The sequence below is a fragment of the Lissotriton helveticus genome, chromosome 1_2, assembly GCF_964261635.1.
Source record: "Lissotriton helveticus chromosome 1_2, aLisHel1.1, whole genome shotgun sequence".
NCBI classification, from domain to species: Eukaryota; Metazoa; Chordata; class Amphibia; order Caudata; family Salamandridae; genus Lissotriton; species Lissotriton helveticus.
The window spans coordinates 161398129-161422305 of NC_136058.1; the positions used below are offsets into that span (position 1 = coordinate 161398129).

Below are 24177 nucleotides of genomic sequence, written 5' to 3' on the forward strand. Positions count from 1 at the left end.
GACAGGATAGAGGCGATCATGAAAATGAATGCGCCTAAGACACAGAGAGAGGTCAGGATGTTCCTAGGGATGGTGGGTTATTGCCGACAGTGGATCGTGAACTTTTCACTGAAAGCAAAGCCCTTGCAAAAACTGACGCACAAGGAGGTGAGCGATCCGGTACCATGGGACAAAGACTGTTTGATGGCATTCCTACAGCTGCGAGAGGACCTGTGTCGTGCTCCGGCATTGGGAATGCCTGATTACAATAAACCATTTTTTCTTTACTGTTGTGAGAGAGAAGGTTGCGCGTTGTCTGTGTTAGTCCAAATCCATGGGAATGCCCGTAGACCAGTTGCTTATTTCTCGGCTACTTTAGACCCAGTAGCCGCAGCGTTGCCCGGATGTCTCAAATCCGTTGCTGCAACGGGTGTCAGCATTGAGAGATGTGAAAATATCGTCATGGGGCACCCGTTAGAGGTGTGCGTGCCCCATTCTGTTGAACTGTTGATGACCAGGACCAAAACACAGCATCTGACCAACAGCAGGCTCACGCGATATGAGCAAGTTATTCTTGCTGCAGAGAATGTGACCCTCAAGAGATGCTCTGTTTTGAACCCTGCTACCTTGATGCCACTCCCAAATGATATAGAGGATGATGATGAATGTACAGACCATGACTGCCTCGATGTGACTGAACTATGCACCAAACCCAGACCCGACATCGTAGATGAGCCACTGACCGACCCAGACGAAATTTTCTTTGTCGATGGCTCATGTGTAAGAGACGAAGTTGGGCAGTTGAGAGCAGCTTATGCTGTTTGTACAATTGCTGGAGTTGTGGAAGCTGGGTGCCTGGAAGGAGTACACTCCGCTCAGGTAGCCGAGATTGTTGCCTTGACACGTGCGTGCTTGGCCAGCAATCAAATTCGAGTCACCATATACACCGACAGCCAATATGGTTATGGGGTAGTTCATGATTACGGGCAGTTATGGTCTCAAAGAGGCTTCATGACCTCTTCAGGCTCTCCCATTCGCAATGGAGAGTTTGTGCGCCTGTTGTTAGAGGCGTTGCAATGCCCAGCAGGTATCGCAGTTGTAAAGTGCACCGCACATACCAGAAATGAGGACTTCGTTTCGAAAGGCAATAGATATGCTGATGAAGTTGCGCGGTATTGCGCGGAACAAGGGTACTCTTTCACAGAGGTGGAAGTGGGTGGAATAAATGTAAGGACTGAATTAGCCATGATACTGGAAACTGTTGATACTTGGGATGAACTGTCAAACATGCAAGAAAATGCTCCTGATATTGAGAAAGAAACATGGGAAAAGGCAGGATGTGTAATGGGTGAGTCCCATTTTTGGGTCTCAGCAGACGGCAGAGCAGTGTTGCCCAATGAGATGGTGAGTCCAATGGCTAGACTCATACATGGTCCCGTACACTTAGGGAGAGATGCTATGCTGAGAGTGTTTAGACAGACTTGGTACAATCCTAAGTTTAGAATAGCAGCAGAAGCAGTGTGCCAGCGTTGTGTGACCTGCCAGCAGCTGAACGTAGGAAAAAGAACACCAGTTGCACTGAGCCACATAGGAAGGTCTGGAGGTCCATTCAATAGAATGCAGATAGATTTCATTGAAATGCCAAGGTGCAACCGCCTCCGCTATGTCCTGGTGGTTGTTTGTGTGTTCTCCAGATGGGTTGAGGCATACCCTACACGTAGGTGCGACACCCTCACAGTGGCCAAGTTACTGCTTAGGGAACTCATTCCGCGCTTCGGGGTGCCGGCCTTTTTGGAATCAGATAGGGGAACACATTTTAACAGCGAGCTTGTGAAAATGATTTGTGCAGCTCTGAATATCGATCAGAAGTTGCATTGCAGTTACCGACCAGAAGCCTCAGGAATTGTGGAGCAGATCAATGGCACGATCAAGGCCAGAATAGCCAAAGTTTGTTCCTCAACGACCCTGAGTTGGCCTGACGCCCTGCCATTGGTTCTCATGAGCCTTCGTAGTACCCCAGACAGAAGAACGGGGTTATCACCACATGAGGTGTTAATGGGGAGAGCAATGAGGCTGCCATCTGTCCCAACTACTGCACTGTTAAATATCACAGATGATATGATCCTGGACTATTGTAAGGGGCTGTCTGACGCCATTCGTTCTGTGTCCCTTCAGGTGCAGGCTGCCGAGGTTCCATCGTGCCAGGGCCCGTGCCATGACCTGTACCCTGGGGACTGGGTCCTGGTGAAAAAACATGTGAGAAGAAGCTGCTTGGATATTCGTTGGCGTGGGCCCTTCCAGATCATCCTGATCACGAACACAGCTGTGAAGGTGGGAGGCCTGCCCAATTGGATCCACGCGTCACATACGCGAAGGGTTCCAGCACCTCGGGAAGAAACAGCTTCTCTCTCGGATAGACGTCCAGAAGAGGACCGAGAAGCCATAGAGGGGGCTAGCCAAGCTGTAGAGGTGCCAGCGGAAGCAGGGAACGAGTCTGACCAAGCTGAGGACGGTCAGTACAACAGCGAAACGGAAGACGCTACAGAAGGAGAAAGTAGCTGGGAGTACGAGTCAGACACTGACAGGTCTGACAGAGAGCGAGAACAGACAAGAAGGAGAAGGAGTAGAAGGGCACGTGGAGAAGCTAATTGGCCGCAAAGAAGGAGCTCTAGCCTGAGGTCAACTCCAGAGGTAACCCTTCCTCCGATATCAGAAGACTCAGACCCGGAAGAAGGTGCTCAGGGCGCTGAAGCACCCGACCGAAGAAGGTCAAGAAGAGTGCGTGTGCCTAACAGAAGATACTCCACACCTGAGTGGACATATCTGGCGACAAATGTCTGTGAAACCGGAGACAGGGAGGATCCGAGCGGTGGTGGTGTCCAGTTCTGAGCCCATTGTCACCGTGGAAATACGACTGTTGGTACCCGGAGTCGAACAAGAAGGGTCATTAACATTCATGCTCCCCAGACCTCCCCGCCTCAGCAAGTTAAAACACATGTTTCTTTCAGAATTGCAATTCCCCGACTTTGGTACAACGATAACAGCACATGAAGAGCACAATCTTCGTTTGGAAATACTGAACTATGCTATTGAAGCTACAGGCACAAACCTGATAGTAGACTGTTAAAGGACTTTGTAAATAAAGCAAGCAGAAAAAGAAGATTACCTAGCGCCCAGGAAGCAGAGAATTTTAGGGAACTTCCCTTGAGTTGATGGAGAAGGGCTAGGGTTGTCTTTATTGAACTGTTAAAGGACTTTTGCGAAGAAGGTTGTCAGCTTCCAGTTGTGTGGATTCTAAAGACAAAAGGATTAAAAAGAGACTGTAAAGGAACGAGAGGAAAAGAACTTTTTGCTAAGATAAGAGAGAGCCATATTGTCTGACGAAATGGAGGCCGGCACCCAGAACCGCAGAGCTAAATGTATAATAGGTACACTAATAGTAGGAGTGATAATATTAATAGCTTTAGTGGTAACAATTTCTTATGTAAAGGGACATGAGGAAGAGGCAAAGGTAACTGATGTGAATTCTGAAGAAACGCTTACACCTACTGTTGCTGGTGAGAAAAGGGAAAACACTCAAGAGAAAGCGTTATTAGCTGCAGAAGCCCGCAGGTTACACGTAGATGAGTCCCAAGGAGACTTTAGGTCAAATGCTTATGCTAAACTTTTATATGAATACGTGGATGCCATGGAGGTTAAGGATTGTTACGTCTGCATGCAGTTGCCGGCGTCTGTAGATGAAGGCATTAGATACCATCACCTCCCGCTGACATATGGCATTACATGTAGCTTATTGCTTAGTATATTTTATGAGAGAGATAGTTTCGAATACTATTTCTCCAATTATGATTCAGTGTTGCCAGAAGTCCCAAATTATAAGCAGATGAACAAATGGGACTACTGGAAGAGTGAAGACAGATTGGCCAAGTTCTTCATTCCTTGGATTACCTTAGATACTTCACATGCCCGTAGAAATAACCTGACATGCAAGGTGTCAGAAGTCGAGAAGAAGTTCATAGGGCAGGTGGATGATCGTTACAGGAGACAAAAGATTTTGAAAAAATCAGGACAATGGAAAACAGATTGGACCGAGGAAGAGAAGGCACACAAGAGAAAGGGTAGTAGTGGTCCAATAGCTTTAGATAAGACGCAGAGAGGAAAGCTATGTCTTCACCGAGCCAAAACGTATTATGAAAATGTATACGTGGGAGAAGTCGACTGTGAACATGCTTTCAATATAGAGTACTATACTAAAGATTTCCTGAAGGGAATGCAAGTAATTCCAAATGTGTATTTTGTATGTGGAAGAAATGCCTACGTGAGACTACCTGACAACTGGTATGGATCATGTTACTTAGCAATTGTCTTCCCCAAAATATATCATGCACAAGACTTAGTGATCATTGAGGGCAAGACATCTTCGAGGGGAAGGAGAGATGTAGGAGATGCAGAAATGGTTGGAGATGTCTTTGGAGCTATGTTCCCTCTTTTGGGAGTAATCCTTAATGATGTTAAAATTAGACGACTGGCAACAGTTGTCGACAGGTTGTCTGCCAGCACTGCTCAGTCCTTAATGCTGGTAGAAGGAGAGATGCAATCGATAAGGGCTATGGTTCTTCAGAACCGTCTTGCGTTAGATGTCCTACTAGCAAAAGAGGGCGGAGTCTGTAAGGCTTTGAAGGTCCAGGAATGTTGTACTTACATTCCAGACAATTCGAAGCCCCTTGAGAAAGTTATTAGGAACATAACTAATATTCACAAGGAGATCGAAGACTTGAGTAGAGAAAATGTCTGGGAAAAGGTGGGCCATGGAATGAGTGAAGTTGGAGGGTGGATTTCCACCTTAGGCAAAAGCTTTGTGTGGTATATACTAAAACCTATCATCATAATATTGATCTGTGGGATTATATTGTGGGGATTGGTGAGGGTATTCAAATGGTACAGAGCAAGAAGGTCAGAAAGGGCCCAAAGAGAACAGCTGCAGAGATTGGCTGCCATACAAGATAATCAGTACAGGAGCCTGAGGGCTCTGGAAGCGCAGAGACAAATCATGCCAGGAATAACTGCAGTTTAAATGTTAGTGATGACCCCGAGAGGTCATCAAAGGGGGGAACTGAGAGAGCGCAAACTGACCTAAATGTATGAGTACATCACACTTACCTGTAGTAAGCACAAATCATGAGGAGAAATGCCATGAGTGCTAATAGTATCTGTAATTATCTTCTGAATGTATAGCTAATGTAGAGATTTAAGTAGAAGTGGAACTAATACAGAAATGTGTGACACTATATGATTTTAGTAGATGTGATTATTTCTGAATTCATGTCGTGTAGCTGTTAAAATGTAAGATGGTATGTGGTTAAACGCAGAATGTGGTAGGCCTCAGGGCCAGAGCTAAAAGGGAAGGTGTTTCTTTTCACGACACAGATTGTATTAATGTTTTGGTCATTGCATTAAATGGGCCATGATTTTTAGAGATGTTTACTGAATAATAGAATAAGAGTATTAACATGCTTTAATTAATGAAGAAGTTGAATGCTATAATCATGATGAGAAATATTGTAGGCCTGAAATGTTTTAACATTGATTTACACGTACATGTCTGGGCTGAGAAATGTTGCAAGCCTTTTTTGGAAGTCTATGAGAGTTGGGTTCTTGGCTGCAGATATCTGTCTGCAAAGGAAAAGGGGGGATCCAATTATAAATGAATGAATAGAGGTCTGTTCAGTAGACGGCCCAGACATGGAGGAGGGTTCCGGAATGTTTAAGGGGTATCAGCGGGCCGGAGAAGAGTCTGAGAAGCAAGGTCAACTCTAACGTATGAGGCCCAATACAAAGCATCATGGAAAAAGCCAGAAGCTACACCACGTGAGGGGCGTCTCGCAAGGGGCGTCTCAAATGTTGTTGACTGTTTTGTATTAGGGACAGCACCCCTGGGTGGAGTTAGAGCAGATCCCTGAGGACCCTTTAGAGAGCGGATGGGTAGGCAGAGAGGGGTCATGACTGGAGAACTATAGGTTTTCACCAAGAGACTTAGAGTGAGTGACTTCCCTTGGGGTCATTCACTGCTGACACCTTTGTTAGGTTGGGACTTGGTTAAGTAGGGATACCATCTAGAGCAGGGTAGGGACAGCCTAACCTGTGTGTTTTCCTCCAACTTAAATGAAGGAGAGATATGCGTCAATGCTGATAGCTTTATTATTCTTAGAACTTGTGTTAGTGATTTCCGTTGCTCGTCTGAGGGCTTTCCGAGAGCACATGTATGTAATTGGACCTGTGTATCTCGTGAATCTCATTCTGAGATGCCTGTATTTGCAGCTTATCATATCCTTACAATAAACTTTTGAAAGCTAGAAGTTGTTTGTGATCTTTGGGAGCAGAGTCCTTTATTGGGTGAACTAACTTGCAGAGAGGGGCACTTTTTTTTTTCCTCCAAGACAGGCAACAAAGGTTCAGTCGACCAGATCGAGGTTTGGATCAATAGTGATGAGGTATCGATCAAAATCTCGCCCTTCCAAAGCTTAGCACTTGTGCGGTGCCAAGCCGGATTCTCCTGTAACCCCTTGTAAAGCATATTGAGGCCGATACAGCTGCAGGTAGCGCTATACAGAAACCAAAATGAAATTCATGTGTATGTTGAAATAGCCTAATAACCACACACTTGGTGGTAATTAGTACAAACAAAAATAATGTGGTGAAATATTACATCTCTAGTTCGTTTACACACTACTGGTTGCTTTTGCACCCATGTGATAATTAAAGGAAACACAATTTCTTTAAGAATTAAGAAAGTGCCACAAGTAGGGTAAGGCGCAAGGATCGGAAGAATTTACTTGTCCCCACACTGGGTCCAATGGCCACCGCCCCCACAAACAAAGCTAATAACACCAGGCAGTGCCAGGACCGCTCCATTACTAGTGAATACAGTCTTCAGTTAAACCCCAAAGAAAGAGCACCACATATCATCAACATATATATTACTCATACTGATCTTACAAAATATTTCACAGGCATCCATCTAATTGGCCTACCGTTGAAGGTAATTTGATTATTCGCTTGGTTTGGCTCCGTTGTTGTGTAAAAAATGAAATGTTTAGTTCTGAGAGACCTCAATCAAAAGGAAAAGCTATTCAAAGATATTACTCCCTCAAGCAATGCATTACATAAAATATTTTATTTCTGAAAAAAATATTCATTTGAACTGTAAAAAACCAGAATAGAATCCAACATATATTTTGTTGCTTGATATATGATTCATGATGCACAGTGCATCCGTTGCCTTTAATAAACCCTTTTAAATCAATAAATACACATATAATCTTCCAATGTAATATCTGGGTTCACGTGTATGTAGCCAGGAGGTTGCAGCCAATGGTGCGAATTTCATCAGATTCAAGGGTAGTGGAAGTTTCAATATGACACGTGGATTCCTGAATGTATTGTATTGTACCATATGATATTGCAATCACCATACCAGTACTATATATAACATATACTGAGGATGTCACAGGATTACATCCCACATGTTACACAGGTGACACCATAACAAGTGGCATTATACAGTTTTACACTCAAACTATAAGAAGGTGACAAGAATTCGACAGTGAGTTTAAGACTTATTAATAACTTTAGCAAGGCATACAAGAGGATACATTTCAGGCATAGGCAACACAATATACAGGCGAAGCGCCCCAGCTGTAATTTGCGGTGACCCTAAACAGATCCCTTTAGTTACCTAATATAGATGCCCCAACCTCAGCTCCTGTGACAGCTCCAGCCTCATACACAAAAAGTGAAGAGTCTCAGGAGAAAAGGGGTTGCAAGAAAAGCAACATCAGTACCATTAATAGGGAACAATTTTCACACTATATAGTGTAGGAACAGAAGAGTCACAGTAGATACTAAAAGAAACATGAACAAGGAGTGTATGTTTACATTGAGTCTTACAGGGCAATGTGATGAAGAATACCCGAGGGGCACCTAAAAGCTGTTCCTAGATTCTCCAAGGAAGTCTACATTTGAGAACTTTATGACCCTGCACAATTTCAATGACTTCAAACATTCCATATTTGGTCTTGTATTGGTTTTCTTTAACTGGTTTCGCTATGGATACTCTTGCGTCTCTTTTCATTGTGGGTATGCCTAACGTTGTCTTGCTATGAATATTCTTAACCTTGTCCTTTGTATGGGTATTCCCACTCTTGTCTTCTTTATGCTTATTCCAGATCTTGTCTTCCTGTGCCATCCTCACCTTGACTTCCTTATGAATATTACTAACATTGTCCTCTTTAGGGGGACTGTAGTCTTGTCTTCTAAAAGACCGTTTGATGTCTAGAGAATTGTAATTTAAAACCCTCTTCAATGGTAAAGTTGGATTTTAAGTCACTTTTCTGAAAATGCCACTTTTTGAAAGTTGACATGTACTTGTCCTAACCCTTTGGGCCTACAGCCTCATTTGTGGTGTTTGTCCAATATTGCGTGATTGCAAAAGCGGGCAATAATGTGTGAACAAATTAGGAAAATAATATTTCATCACATTATTTTTGTGGTTATTAACTAACATTAAGTGTGTGGTGATTCTCCTATTTCAGCACACAAATGTTTTTAATTGTGGGATTTGTACAGCATTACCTGCAGCTGGTAGCTATCTCTATGCGCTTTCAGTGGGGATCCTGCTGCTGTTGTGAGAGGTTTATAGGTCTTGTGGTTCTGAATCTTCTTCAGCCAGTGGGTGTTGTCGATTTGTATGAGCCCAAGATCCTCATATACAAAGCTATACAGGTGGTTGGAACGGACGTTATAGAATTGGGTAGCTTCCTTTCCGCATCTTCTTTTACAGGCCACCACCAAGATGGTAGGAAGATAATTCTTATTGGAGAGATTTGTAAAATCCCTTTCACATTTATTGGTAGTTGAGATGGCTCGGACCAAGCGCCAAGAAGCAGCAAAGCCTTTTCCAGAGAGCATCATTGCAGCAGGAGCATCTCAAACATGGGGAGCTGGAAACAGAGCATAGTGGGGCTGCATGTTGAGACCTGACAGCAGTCAAAACCCAGATGGCAGGCAGTGAGAATATGTACCTACCTGGGACATCAAAAGACAGTGTATTGTTCAGTATGGTTACTATATAATTTAGTTGTTTTTTACATCACACCTTCACAAGTACATTAATATTCTTAGGCACTGAGAAATAAAGCGTGTTATTGTTTCGTAGGCTTGATTTAGCCCGTAATGCGACTGGCAACCAGCACTCTGATTCACACCACAATTCACATTTGGAGTATGCTGTTGGTGGGATGTGAGTAGTAGTTTGAACAGTATGGAGTGATTTGCCAAGAGTCGCAAAAGGTAGGCTAAGGATTAGGACCCAGGCCACTGTTTGCCAAAGGCAGCCGCTTAGCCCCTGAATCACATCTCCTCCTGTCGGTTCTCCGTTGTCCATTGACATTGAAGGGTGTTTGATAGATGTTACAGGTGCATTTGCTAAGACACTCGCAGAGAGAATGATTCATAACCTAGTTTAGCACTCTGTGTCCCCAGGAGAATGTAATCCTTTTCTAAAGCATTAAGATGATTGCCATGGTGATGATTAATGCTGCATTATGTGTTCTGTCAAGACAATCATACCTTATCCAGACTGTCAGTCAAACATGGCCTGCAAATTTCGAAGGATGATTCAAAGTCAGCCATTAATGTGTGGGATGATTTAAGAAAAAATAAAGGGTGAAGTGACGAGCAGCGCTGCGGCCCTACAGCGCGACAATCGGACTACGAATAACCGAGTGGGACGGATCCAACGGGCGGGCTGCAACCCACTACTCTGCTGAATATATTATAGGTCAGTAAGGACAGGTGACCTACTGTCAAAAAGTTGTGGTCAACCCCAGCTACATAAACTTGGCAAAACCCAAAGTCTACTATAGGTCATTGGGGGTCTTTTGACCCTTCATTCCTTCAGGACATGTTTCAGTGCCACAATCGCTGCATTATGGGAACAGAGCCGATTAACTCGAACCTTGTCCCCCTGTCCGTGGAAACAGCTCTTTTTAATTCTTTGAGCAACTTTGTATTTACGTTCTTCGAAAGGCTGGCCCATGAAGTCCAAAATGAACGGCGATGCTGAAAGGGAAGGGTCTATGACTTAGATCCAACAGTTAGCATGTGTCAAAATGCTAAATCCAGCAATAATACATCAATTTGCACCTTTCGGACATTCTGCGCAATGTGCTATGACTATCCACTTTATTCTAAATAGCCAAGTCTGAGCTTTTTACTTTTTTTTAGTCCCACTTCAGGTCCATAGGAAGTGTGTGGCTTTTGTGGAACGGTATATATATATATACATTCTTAAAGACAGTGCTGGTGATTTCCAAGGATGTTTATGCCTTCAGGTGTACAGCCAGGAGACTGACTGGTCAGGTTTGTGCTGAACTGATGTGTTGGAAATTACAGAGGAATGTCCCAGTAAGTTGTTCAATGAACAGCTGAGGAGACACCGGCCTTTGAACTATTTTGCTACAGAAAAAAAGTGCCACTAACCATCTTTAGTGCTTCACAAGAGTGAAATTAGAATTCAGAATTCTTATAGCAATGTAGAAATGCATTACAAGAAACTTAGATCTCACGATTTACCTGACCGATGGACACCACTGACCACAATGCATTGGGAGGCATAATAAGCTATACGGGCCTATGTTTCATCTGATAAGCATCGCTTCAGGCTATTGGTGGGTGGCAATTTGTTTTGAATGTGGCCACGTTCAAGCAGTTTTTCAAAATGTTTCACTTAGGATCCAGATTTCCAAAAAGAGGACCGTTTCGGGACATTGTCAGCCCACGCCATAGTTTGCCCAAGGCACCCAATAGCCTGGCAGGGTCTATAATAAGAGGTCATCTGTGAGCTAGACCACGTTTAATAATTGAGGTACACTTGACACAGTGAGCTGGTGAGATTTGCCTTTGATAGGAGGTTTGTCAGGTGGAAGCCAGCGGCTGTGACCCTCAAGGTTTGGCCTTCAGTTCCCCATGTCAGTGAGCCCATTGTAGCTGCCCCGTTCAGCAGCATGAACCTCGCGCCTGTGGAGAAGGCTGCAGGGAACAGTTCAGACATGGAGTCCTTTGCTTCACTTGAAGCCAGAGCAGAGTAAGTGGTGCTGATGCACTTAATGTCATGAGTTCGAAATAAATATTTTGGACATATCCTTACATGGGTCAAGAGAAAGAGGGCCCCTTGTTGTGTCTGTGCCCCAGAGTGGGAACAGGAGCCAGGGACAGCAATGTGTGTTTCAGTTGTACTCCTACCCTTTTCTTAAGCACAGTAGCCTCTATAGAGTGAGTCCAGATGGGTGGGGTTAATACCCTATTCTAGGGCCTCCCAGACTCCACCCCCTTAGAGCAGTGTTACATTTGTAAAAAAAGAAAAAGAAAAAGTGCTGGGGCTCTTGTCAGAGGGGCACTGCAGCTTGGACCACTGATTCCCCTGTCAGCACTGCCAATGTCAGTGCCAACACACCTTCTAACCGTCACACCCTACAAGTGGGACTATTTCAGGCCCACATAGTAATAAGAATGGCTTGGGTGGAAAGTTATAGTCAGTTTAATGTGCATTGAATTAATAATCAACTGTTGGTGTGCTCATCTCTAAATTAGACAAACAGTGCCAGCATGTGGCAGACTGTCATAAGTGCCAGTGCTGACAATTAGGTGTCGGTGCCATGCTCTGGAAGCCACCCGCTCAAATTAAGCCTTGTTTTAGAAGCATTCTACTCGCTGCAGCAGTTCTCCTCCAGCGCTTGAAGAAATATGATCACATCACCCCATCCTATCAGTCTAGGATAGCTCTTCATCCTGGTATCAGTCTACAATTGCACAGTTTCCTGCCATCAGTCCATCATGGCACAGTCTTTTGATATCAACCTATACTACTTTGTCTTCCCGGTAACAAAATACCATACTACAGTGTCCTGACAAGCTCTGCCATGGCACAGCATGCAGGCATTCGTTTCCAATAGCACATGACGATTCCAGTTTATTAAATGTTTACCCAACCAGCAAAATATTGATCCAGAAACTTCAAATATGCAGTTTCTTTAATGCAAATTCTACACACGATCATATAAAATGTATAAAGTACTCTGTTACTGGGCTGCAAAACTTCAAAGGAAAAGGCAAAACGACAGTTCAATGCTTGGAGGAAGTGGGTTACCTGAGAATACGGCAGAATTTGTAAGACTTGTAATCAAATCGAGAGACTTCACGAGATGACTCGAGCCTTGAAGCACTTTGATGAAATTGAATTTTCAATAAGGTAAGAAGTGGAGTAATCACCACTTAGAAACAGTTAGGGGAACTCTCATATATAAATCAAGTTGGCTGGTATGAACACAGCCTAAGAGGGCCTTTAAGTTTTTGTTGTTTTTAAAGGAGTGACTTCCGCTGCTTCAGCTTACGTTCCTGTTTTGACCAAGTTTGATATAATGCAACAGAACTTCCCTGACCTCTGTCGAAACCAACCTATGATCAGAGAAGCTGGAGTAATCCTTGCTTGAGGTGTGCCACACCAGAGTCACCTGTGTGTATATATTTTCATCCACCGCTGCGGCTGTTGGAGTACAACCATAGAACAAGTCCATGTACACCAACCACAGTACTGCACTGATCTATATTTATATGCATAGTCTTATTTAAAACGTAATTTAAAGGTACATTAGGGTTACAATCTTCACCCGCTACTGATAAGGTACTGCTTATGAACTCACTCCTAATATCAAAGATGAAATCAGAAATAAAGTCATCAATAACGTCATTGGAGGCTTAACATATCACCTCACCATTGACATCGGTGACATAAATGGCAGTAGCACATAACTCCTCACCTAAATCCACAAACTGTGCCAAACCCTTTGCAGAAACAACCATCCTAAGGCCTTCAGGTGAGCACAGCAGGAGTTGAACACAGGGCCTTTGCCGAGCTCCTGTAGGACATAACTGACAGTGCACAGTGAGGTTGAATGTAGGGCCTAGCCATTTGGCTTAGGCCATGGCCTCTTCCGGATATAACTCCTGGGCCGTTCGCAGTAGGAGCTGAGTGTGTGGCCAGGCCAGGCCCTGTACACATACCAATGTCCATTGGTTTCTTCCAAGATCCTGGCCTCTAGCTAGCCCTGTGCTGATCACGTATATATACTAAGGTCCTAGTCACAATGATCAAAGTAGGGTTTTATATCTGCATCACTTTCCCCAAAACCTTCTGCAAGTCAAAAACTAGATTTGGCATCCTTAGTCCATTCAGTACAACATTATTGACTTCTCATTCGATGATAGTTTCACTTTTAGTCCAGAGTTTGGTTACATTGAAGTTTATATGCCTGAAAATGCAGTGTTTTGTTTCAAAGTTCTCTTTTGGTGTAAGATGTTCCATTAGTGATGTCACCAATGATGTGTAAATGGTGAGCTTCTACATAATGTCACCCATTATGTAACTGATGACATAATTTTTTATATTATCTCTGACATCATGTGTGAGGTCATGGGCAGTGCATTGGAGGGAGATGGGGGCGAGTCATGGTTAGAATCCCATCATAGCCAGTGGCAGTGCAAGTTGTAATCATAATGTCACTTCATCTGAAATTCATAAGGGGAAGCTTATGTTTTTGTACAATTGTTTGCCTCCTTGAACAAGTATTTTTTTCAGTGGATGCTTGTTTGTGATAGACTGTCACCAACCCTAGCCTGCTCTAACAGTTCACACTCGATATTGCTACTTTACAGGTGCCGAATAGAGCATTGCTATGTGAAACTGCCTGAAAGCCTAAAACGATGTTGATAACTCACAAGATAAAAAGTCACACCAGGAGGACCAGGAGGAAATGTGGACATTTTGGGATGGCCAATGCTAGCAAACAATGAATGAAATCGCCTGTGCGTGACCCAAGCACGCAAAGGCGGGAGAATCAAACACCATGCAGCAATAAAAAACCCGTAATTCTAAATAGCACCACAATGAACAAATGGCAATTCATGGGCATGCCAAAGGCCAATAGAGGAGATAACAACAGGTCTTGCATACAGCGCATGCGCGCTGCCTAAGCTCGACCTAAAATGTTGTTGGGTAGTTAGCAGAAGTCCAGTGGACCACTTTCTATTCGAAAACAAACTTTTAAATTTTAGGACTTTTTTTTTAAAACATAGCTGTTTCCTTTAAGGAAAACGAGCTGTGTATGAAGAAAAAAATATATATACATAATCTATCACATACGTACCTGTGATGTAAACCAATTGTAGGGATTCACAATTTGCGACCTTCCTCATGAATGATTCTGAATTTTGTTAGGGATCTGATACTACAAACCACGCACTGTGCATGAATCCAGTAGAAACCATCTGTGACTTGCCAGCTGCAATTTCCTCCTGAAGTAAAACATATTAAGCTAAACCGAATTGAACAAATATTCTATAAATATAAGATGAGAACATTAGTTGGGTGTGAAAAAATCCTCTCTCATCCCTATTCTAAATGATCATTGGGCCAGTTCCACAGGCATTTGAGTATGTGAAGAAGTGCTCTAGACCTAAGCCGTCACATCCTCAGAAAATGCTCTACCCAGGCCCCAATATTTGCACCTTTTGTTTCCACCTGCCTATTTCTGCTTTTGAGAAGGTTGCACCAAGTTGTCTGACATTATCCAAACAAACGACATACCTCTCTGTGCAAAGATGTTACTTTCGCATATAAAATATATTTTATTTACAAAATGTAAAAGCGAACTCTTGTTTCTAGACGGGCTGTCTGCCACAGCAAGTGAAATTACCTTTAGCTCGAGAAAATAGTTCAAGAAAATAGAGAAAAAAAAATCTCAAACCTATCCAAACAATTTTTAGTCCCTTGTGCGTTGGAAGTATTTTCTCCCTATATTGTTGTATCAGTGTAGGATAATTCGTTTTAAAACATTAAACATTTACTCTGTTCCTTAATAATTACATTGAGCTTCACTGCCAATCAATATTATTAGTTTTGAGATTGAACATGAGCTCCGTCTGCAGACATCTTGTATAAAAGAGCTTTGATTTGATCAGTGGCTCTGCTCTGCAGCCAGCCCTTTCTTCGACTCTACCACCTTCTGCTTTGATGAGAGAACTTGCAGGGCTTTTTGAGTGTGGTGCCATTTCCTGCTAAGAATCCGAAGTGCTTAATTTGTAAAAGAATAAGTGCTGGAGTCCAAAGCTTCGGCCAGAATCCTACAGTTGGATGCTGGTAGTGAAGTCCAAGGCTGTGGAAACTTGATTCCGCCCCATGCCTCTTTAACCCCTTCCACGCTCATGACGAGCTGGGCTCGTCATGAGGTAGCCTCCTCGCACGCTCATGACGAGCCCAGCTCGTCACGTAACATGCGCTTTACAAAATCTCAGCGTGCGAGCGGAATTCCGCCCGCACGCATGCGGTTAATCCACCTCCAGACTATCCCTGCCTCTGTCTCATGCTAGAAAGGGATTTCTCTTCCTCCTTCGGTCAACTCTTGGTGTTTTCTCTCTTGCTCTGGGTGATGGGGAAAAAAGGGCTGGTCCCCAAAAATGAGTGCCAGTGGGTTTCACCTTCAACCACTGGCACAAATTAAGCAATTTTAATAAGTTGTGAATAACCTTACTTGCACTTTCAAAATGCCTCCTACTTGCTATATTTTATCACACACACTGTCACATCATCAAGCTGAACCTTCCATTGAAAGTCCTCACAGCATAAGATTTCTCAGTGTGAACCAGGTCATTTTGTCTGTATACTTAGCCTACCATTCAACACATTGGGTAACGTATCCAATATGGACGTTTAAAAGTGACAGTTGCTCAACATGACATGATTATATTTGTATTTCAAGGGCATGTTGCTCTTACGAGTCCTGACACTGCACCTTTGTGCTTTACACCGTTGCTGCCTTAGTGTCTTTCACCTTCTTACGTGATCACTGAAGCTATTTACTCTCCAAGCATCATCTGATGTTCACTCGTCTTTAATGTAATCCAATTGCTAACAGTAGTGTTGTTCTGCCTCTGCTCTACTTTCTTTAACTACTCAAACAGTATAAAAGCAGCAGGACATTGCCATTTTTTGGGTGGGGGTACATGTCTGTCTTGGTACGCGTGTGCGCATCTTTGTGTGCGTGCATGTGTGTAACAATTGTCTGAATTGAAAATGTTGGAAGAGCTCTAATTGGCTGGTTATTTTAATGGGAATGCATCAGGGCTGGACTGGCTGTAGCGGGCACCAGGCATTTCACTGGTGGGCCAGAGTGTGGGGGGGGGGGGTTGTGCCCTTGGGGGCCATTTTTGTCACTGGATGCTGGTTTTGCAGTGCTGCAATATGAGCCCCCTGTCACAAAAGCGGGAGCCCCAAAAGTTGCAGAATGTTCATGGAACATAAATCCAAGCAAGCGTTAGCAAAGCGAATAGTTATCAGCATTAAAGGTCTGACCAGTCATTCTTTACATTGGCAATAGCTAATACCTAAATGGCCACAAGTGTAACATTTTGCACATGCACACGTGTATCATGTATTGTGGAGAGGAGTTGGCCTAATGGCTAGGTCGGTCGACCTCGGATCTGGGGAACTGGGTTCGAATTTCGGCAACGACACAGAACATCTTGTGATTCCAGGCAAATCGCTTAATCTCCCTGTGCCTAAATTTTTTTTTTTAAATGAATGTGTCCTCATGTAACGGAACTGTTGTTATGTAAAGCGCTCTGCTATACCCGATACCTTTGGGTCAAGTGTGCGCTATATGAAACACTGTAAAAAAAAGAAATCACGACTATGTGCAAGCATAGAAACACATAGCAGCCATCTTGAATTGGGGTTTTGTATTAAAAAAAGCCTATTCCAAGATGGCATCAACGAGTGCACATGCCTTGCAATGCACTGCAGCCATGTTATCATTTTTAATTTACTATTCAATATGCTGACAGTAATGTTAGAAGGGTAAATTAAAAGTAAACAAGGAAAGTGTGCAGGAGCGGGGATAGGGAAGCTAGCAGTCCCGCAACACTATGCAGTTGCTGAGCCCTCTAAAAAAACTTTTTTCAAAATGACATTTTTAAATGGGCAGCGGGAATGGGGTGCAAGATCTGGCGGCAAAAAAGGAGCACCGAGAGAAATATAGTATGTGGGGAATCCAGTTAAATACATGACCAAGGAATCACTTTGGAGGTGAGAGATAAACAGCAGAAATAAAGTGTGGGAGATTCGGATGCAGGAGAAAAAAAGAAGTATTTGCACTCTCACAGCGTGCTGAAAGGAAAAGAAAAATGAGTTATCTCAGGTTAGTGCTGGAAGGATACAACTCATCCAACAGGGACTCGGTAAGACTGAATGTTCCTTGGTGAGGCAAACCAGAGTAGGGAGGACAGCCATCAAATCAAGAGCAGACACCCGAGACAGACAGCAAAGGTATCTAATCATGAGCAAGGGGCTGACCTAAAGCATCTCAAGTACATATAATTATTCGAACCAATAGGTGTCCAACAGACAGCAAAAGCTTTCTCAAGCCAAGACCTAATAACATGTTAATGAAACATTCACCCATTCCAACGCAGACAGTACAGTAGTAGGGCTGGTAAGCCTTCCCCCCACTAACGCACACTAAAGTAGAGAAGAAAGGGTTAATGTGCTGAACCCAATGATCTCATTGTAATCCATAAATCGATTTATACATTATATTTATTTGTGATGTTATGTGTCATAAACATGGCTTCATGGTATTAGAGTGCTTCACAGAATGCATTATAAGTAAACGAGAGCGCTTTACCAAGTCACCTGGCTATATGTATACAATATTGAAGGAAAGAATGTAAGGCATACAAGGATCTGTGCACGCGTAATAACAAAATAAATATGTATAGTGTTCCACCAAATATATACATACATAACTTGACAAAAGGAATTTTGGTTCACACAACATGGTCTTCTTAATTGAGTAGAAATGTATATTAACAATGTAGCTTTAATTTCTGGTATTAAAGTCAGGTGTATGCATGCTAGGTTAAATAATAAAGTCAATATATTATAAACTGTGGCAGATTCTGGGAGGGTTGGTGGGTCTCTTTATTCTACCTTTGACATTGCCCACTCCAGCTGTTCTCAGTGTTCCCCTTGGAAGGGTGGATTGGAGTCAAGAGATCTGGTCCATATATTTTCTACTTGAGTTAATGTATGATGGTTGGAATATTATATTACTCTCCACTTTGTTCTGACTTCTGACTGCTGTTGAAACATTCTCTGGAGTCTGTTTACTCATTATCTTACTAGTGCTGACCCCATGCCACTTTCAATTTGCTGTAAAACATGTTAATTGAGCACCACTCAATCTAGCTTCGCATACACCGAAGGGCTCATTTACCCTGCTGTGAAAGTTGATTGCTGTAGAGATTAATTAATTAATCCTTTGTACTTTTTCAGATTTGCTAAACCAGCGGCTGTACTGGGTGGACTCCAAGCTGCACACACTGTCCAGCATCGACTGCAATGGCAGCAATAGAAAACTTCTCATCTCTTCGGTGGACGACCTCAGCCATCCTTTTGGACTGGCTGTGTTTGAGGTAAAGAGCTGCAAATATATTGGGCAGAGTATAATGTGTTGTGATGCCAAATAAGAAGGGAACTGAGAAACGACTTGTTACAACCCAGCATTTGTTTGCCCGGTGTTACTATCACTTGGCAGAGGTGCTAGTTGCTGAGTGAAAGCAATCGATCGGGTTTTGTAAAGCGCAGCTACTCACCCATGAGGGTCTCAAGGCGCTGTGGGGGACGGGGGAGGCAGCGGATCAGACTAAGTGCTGAGTTTATCCAAAGAGCCAGGTCTTGAGGTTCTTCCTGAATTGTGTCAGCGAGTAAAGTCCCAAATTCTGCTTTATTTATTGAAAAGGGAAATGAATGAGGCCTGAAGGCTTCCCTGTTCGACACTGGCTAGTGTTCACAGTCTGCCAGCAGATCATATATAAAGTACTCTCATACACAGGAAGAAAGTTAAACAAGTGCAATTGTATGAAGTACCTGTCTAGGACATGTAAATATTGGTATAGGGCAAACAAGTGCAATATCTGAAGTACCTGTGTGGGAAATGCAGACAACTGACATGTAACTGCAGATTGGAGAAATCTTGCAGCCCAATCCTAAATATATTCTTGCAGTCCCCAGCTTCCTGCTGCAGCACTTCCCAATTTACCATAAATCACCCAGGTGCCCATGTTTCAATATGGCAGTACCCTTCAGCCACCAGGAAGGCCTTTCTTGAGCTCCTTGGTCAGTTTCCTGTTTAGATGAACTCTCCTCCCACCTGCCGCTTTGACTGGAGCTAGGCTGTTGCTTAGGGCCCTTTAAGTGAATAGAGGAAGCCCATTATGGCACGTGTAAATCAAAGAGTTAGTGCTAAGACTGTCCTTTGTTCTACCAGCTGTTCAGTATTATTAATTCTTCCAGGAAAGAAAGCGTAATCTAGCTCTGGAGGTGTGATGAGTGAAAATAATTGTGCTAAGCCGAAAGTACATTTTTATAGTTGCTTTTCCACCCAAATTATCAAGAATCTGATATTACCATCAAATCAGAAATTTTAAATTTAAGTAGAAATTAACTTAGAAGCATTTTGCTAGCATTTCTCCAGTCAGAGATGGGAAATGAAGATTTTCCTATCCAGGCCTTTTCACGGAAACCTGTCGCAATACTGATGTAGTGAAATATCTTTGGGTGTTTTTTTCACTTGGAGAGCACACTAGCACCATTACGTCTGATACCTATTTCCATATATTGCACCATGCCCTGTGGGTCTAAAAGGCACCTTTTAGGAGTGAGTAATCAATATATAAAAAGAATTGGCTTTTTTTTCGTAGGAATGGAAATTTTTCATTCCAGGTGCCACTGCTGTTCATTTAAATTGCAGCCCAGCCAAAGCACAGTGGTGCTCCTGACATGACAGACATATTTTTGTCATGGTGACCTATAGAGTCTACTTTAATGCCTAGTCTGGAAGCGGAGTGGATAATTGGTTAGTGAATTATGATTCTAAAAACATTGGCATGCCTTCAACCATTTGACACTAGCTTCCTCTCAACAATGTTACAGCATGTGATCACGATCAATAAAGTGACAATGCGGTTGATACAGTGTCCAATGGGGTTGATAGTGTCTAAGTGACGTTGTCAGAACCCCGTTCAGAAGGCAAGCAAGGGTTACTGGGCCCAACTGTGGGGGTTGAGACCTATGACTCCTGCAGTCCCATGGCTTGACCTATTATGGATCCTGAGCAACTGGGCCAAGTACCCCTTCAGCACTTGACTTGCAGTAGTTGCGCTGTTCAAGCAGGCTTCTCGGGGGAGAGTGGGTGCGGGAGAAGGTAGATACAGGGAATGAACACAGATTCATAACTCAAAATGCACTCAGCAGCAGCAATATATGATTGTCCAGTCATTTGCTTACTTTTCCGAAAAAAAGTAGTGATTTTTCAGCTGGTACCACAAAGGGAAATACAACATTGACAAACAACTTCCACGGTCCCCCGAGGTCAGGGCTCTAGCATTTCTTTAATTGGTTCCATAGTCCCATTCCCTCCTCGTTCTACAGAAAGTTTTTATTCCCTGTTCACTATGGGCCACATTCAGGTTAAGCCCCGCTAGAAGTCTGAGTTTCAGGATTTCCACTCCAACACTGTCCTAAAGTCAGAAGAGTTCCAGTGCTGCAGCGTTAGCTGTCAAGAAAGTTCAGTCTTACCTGCACCTGCAGGATCAGAGTGACCGAAATCCCAAAGTGCGCTCCTTTCCACGGTGCTGGAGCTGCAGCAGCTCTCTCTGGTAAGTTATCTTCATGTGGCCAAGGTGGGCTTGCGCTTTGCAGTCCTCAAGGTCCTCACACCCAGTCATGCAACCGCAACAACTGGAGATTGTTCATGGCTCCTCCAAGCTGGGTAGGTTTTTTATTGTCCTTTCCATGGCGAGTGGTGGGGGAAGTAGTGCGAAGGTCCTGATGCTGGTCCTCCGTTATGATGCAGGTTCTTAGTGGCCCTCATCACGGCCTCTCTCTTTCAGTGACAATCCAAATCAGGTCACACTTCTTGCTTGGTCCTGTTGTTCTCTTATGACATACGGGGTCACCATCTTTCTACTGCACACAAGCTCCGACCCGATCAGCACAGCAGATTTTCTCATGGTGGCCCCTTCTGGCATCCGGAGCCTCCGCACACAGACAATGGCCTACTCAGTAAGGCAATCTCTTCAATGCGCACCTCAAGCATATGGGGTTGCAGCCTTTTCATTGCACATGGCCAACAGCCTTTTCAGTATGGCAGCATGGTGGTCCCTCCTGAGGTCACTGGTCCCTCACTGCACAAGAGAGATGACCCGTTTGGCACAGCGACTATCAATGCTCGATTCACTCTGGCATTTGAGGGTCGCCGGGTTTCCCTACACATGGGCAATGCAGCAGCCGTCTCCTCACACGTCGCTAAGGGACTCCACTCAACAGGATTCCCCTTTGGACCTTGCTCCCTTAAACACTTTCCTCTTCCTCACAGGGCACAACAGTCTTGGCAAGCAGGCTTCCTCATTGCTTCCATTGCCTCCTCACTCAAATCAGAAAATGGATCCTGCAATTATATGGGTGCCAGTTTGAGACTGGCCAGACATCCACTCAGAATAACAAAATATTCCCAACTTCATCTCTTCAGGGAGGCATTATCTATGAAAAGCTACTCACATTCTTTTAGTTTTCCCACCTCTGCATTCTGACTTAGTTACTGGCATCTGAAATCATGATAGTTTAAGCCACCTTGGAGAGTGACAGTTTGATAGTTTCCATCCAGGCACATCATCATGACAATCCATGAAGAAACCTCATGCAGGTGAACTGCTGAAGAACCGATAATGCCGATGCTCACAAATATCAGACAACAACTTTACACATCAGTGGAAGAAAAGTTATGAGATGCTACTGTTTAACGATAATGAGCGCACTGAAATTTCCATTTGTCCAGCATGCTTTTGGTAGGCATGAATACATGGCCAAACAGTATATGATACAGAAACTGTGTGGTTACCTGGAATGGCTCTCCTGGTTAAGATATAAATATCACAATGAAAAATCTACCAAGTAACAGTGGCTGGCAGAAGCCCAGCCCCAATCCTGTCTATAGATCAGAGTTTGGTCCAGTGGGGGATGTTGAACATAGACTTCTGCAGCACCTTGAATGGTCCACATCTGCTAGTGGTCATGGGCTAATTGTTTCCGGTACCCTCTAGTTGGGGATTTCTTCCTATGCAAAGCTGAGAAAGGATGCTAATCACCCAAAGGTTTCACAAAGAGATTAAAAATGTCAATCACCAATCCTTTTAAGCCAAGTAGTGTGAGGGAGTATGTTTATAAATGTGTGAGGAAAAAGCACTGTAGTATCCCTCTCCAGTGGCACCGTACAAATTTGGGAAACGTAGAAGTTCACTAAGACCCTAAATAAGATTCCATGCATTACTGAAAAGCAAATGCACAACACATAACTACAATGTTGACATTTTGTCCAGAGATCCATAGTGCAACTAAAAGTTCAACCAAATGCTCCAGTGTCACACGGTTACTTGGCTGGGCTATATTTGTGTACCATCTCGAATCAATCAACCTGCGTCCATTCTGTATTTTTTATTTTTTTGCAGATTTATATAGCGTGAACTCGACCTGAAGGTTTTGGAGCTCTTTACATGAGCACCGGTTACATTACACAAGGACACATTTCTTTTTCTTTTTTTTTTTTTTTTGGTAGGCATGGGGAGATAAAGTGATTTGCCCAGAATCCCAGGCTCGCACCTTGGTTTCCCAGCTCCAAAGTCAGCAGTCTAGCCGTCAGACCACATCCTCTGTATAGCAGGATGGAGATACGGAATGCAAAAAGAAAGCCAGCAATGAGAGCATGGGCTGAGCATGACACTCATCTGAAGGATGAGGCTCAGATAATATCAATGTTCAGAGTAAAAAAAATTGGTTCGGCTTTCAAGATCAGGGCTGTGACATCATCAAGGGGAGACTGCTTCTGCAAACAATTGCGTGGAAACCTTAAAAAAATTCAGCGAGACATTCCAAGGCCAGTTTGATGCTAAGATAATTGGACCCACCTCTGAGTACCTTGAGTACAAAAAAGATGTATCCAGTGGCACTCATGGTGCAGGAACATCTAGCACCATCTTCCTACCCAGAATCTACCCGCATGCTTCTGTGCCATTTCATAAACCTGCCCACATGGTTTCTACTTCTGCCTGCTGTCTCCCTGCCTGAGGTATCCCTCCCCAGATCCTTTTTTGCATGCATGTGGGACTCCACATGCCTACATACTTTCTCTGCACCCTTGACCTCCCAAAACACACACTTCCAACATTCACTCTCCCCAACACCAGCTCTCACTGCCCACGTGTTCCCTGACCTTTGTACCACCATGTTCAACTTCTCTAACTGAGCGCTTCTTTTTTTTGGTGAATTCTCCGTCCATTTTCTCAGCATCTCCATATGCCTGAAGGATGTGGTGTTGCTTAGTGACATTCATAGACAAATTTGATATAAAGAAGTGGTTGAACATGCTCTACTGATCGTCTTGGTTCTGCCCTCTTCACAGTGCACATGCATGGCACGCAAACGGACAGTTTCAGTAGTTGTACATTAGTTATCGGTATACTTGAGAGAGTTCTCTTCCCATCAGTGGCGTCATCTACTCGATGGACGCCATATCTTTTGCTGTTAGCTTTTATGTGTGTACTTTTGTAGGTTTTCTGTCATTTGAAGTTGCTGCCACTGTGTCGTGATTCTTCCAACTTCCCACTCACTAGCGTACCCCCAGACTTTGTTTCGGCCATGAAATTGTTCTTGAACCTGCGGCATGCGTGCATCTGTCATGTTTAGGACCCAGTTACGTTCCACGAGCCGCTCCAGTGATTGGCCGTATGATAATCCCTCAGTTGCATTCTGTCATCTGATGCTATCCTTGTGATTTTGAGCTGGCGCAAGGGTTTTTACAGGCTTTAATGGTACCATGTTTGAGCAAAGAGCACGTTGCGGATTTTGCTTCATGCTCTGGGTATTTTTTAACTCAGTCTTTACTTATGTTCTTGGGCTTCAGCTTTTTCTGGCTGTAGTCATCTTGACGTCAGAACCATCACCCACCCCTTATGTCCTGCTTGATTTGTCTG

The 24177-nt window shown here is 43.6% G+C and overlaps 1 protein-coding gene across 1 annotated transcript in view; it reads left to right on the forward strand.

Annotated features, from left to right (window-relative positions):
• The window catches only part of LRP8 (LDL receptor related protein 8), a 1087241-nt gene that overhangs the window by 939385 nt on the left and 123679 nt on the right, over nucleotides 1–24177 (forward strand). Inside the window, exon 13 of the mRNA XM_078670496.1 lies at nucleotides 18425–18564. Within this exon, the coding sequence (XP_078526622.1) occupies nucleotides 18425–18564 (140 nt within the window). The remainder of the gene's footprint in view (nucleotides 1–18424; nucleotides 18565–24177) is intronic.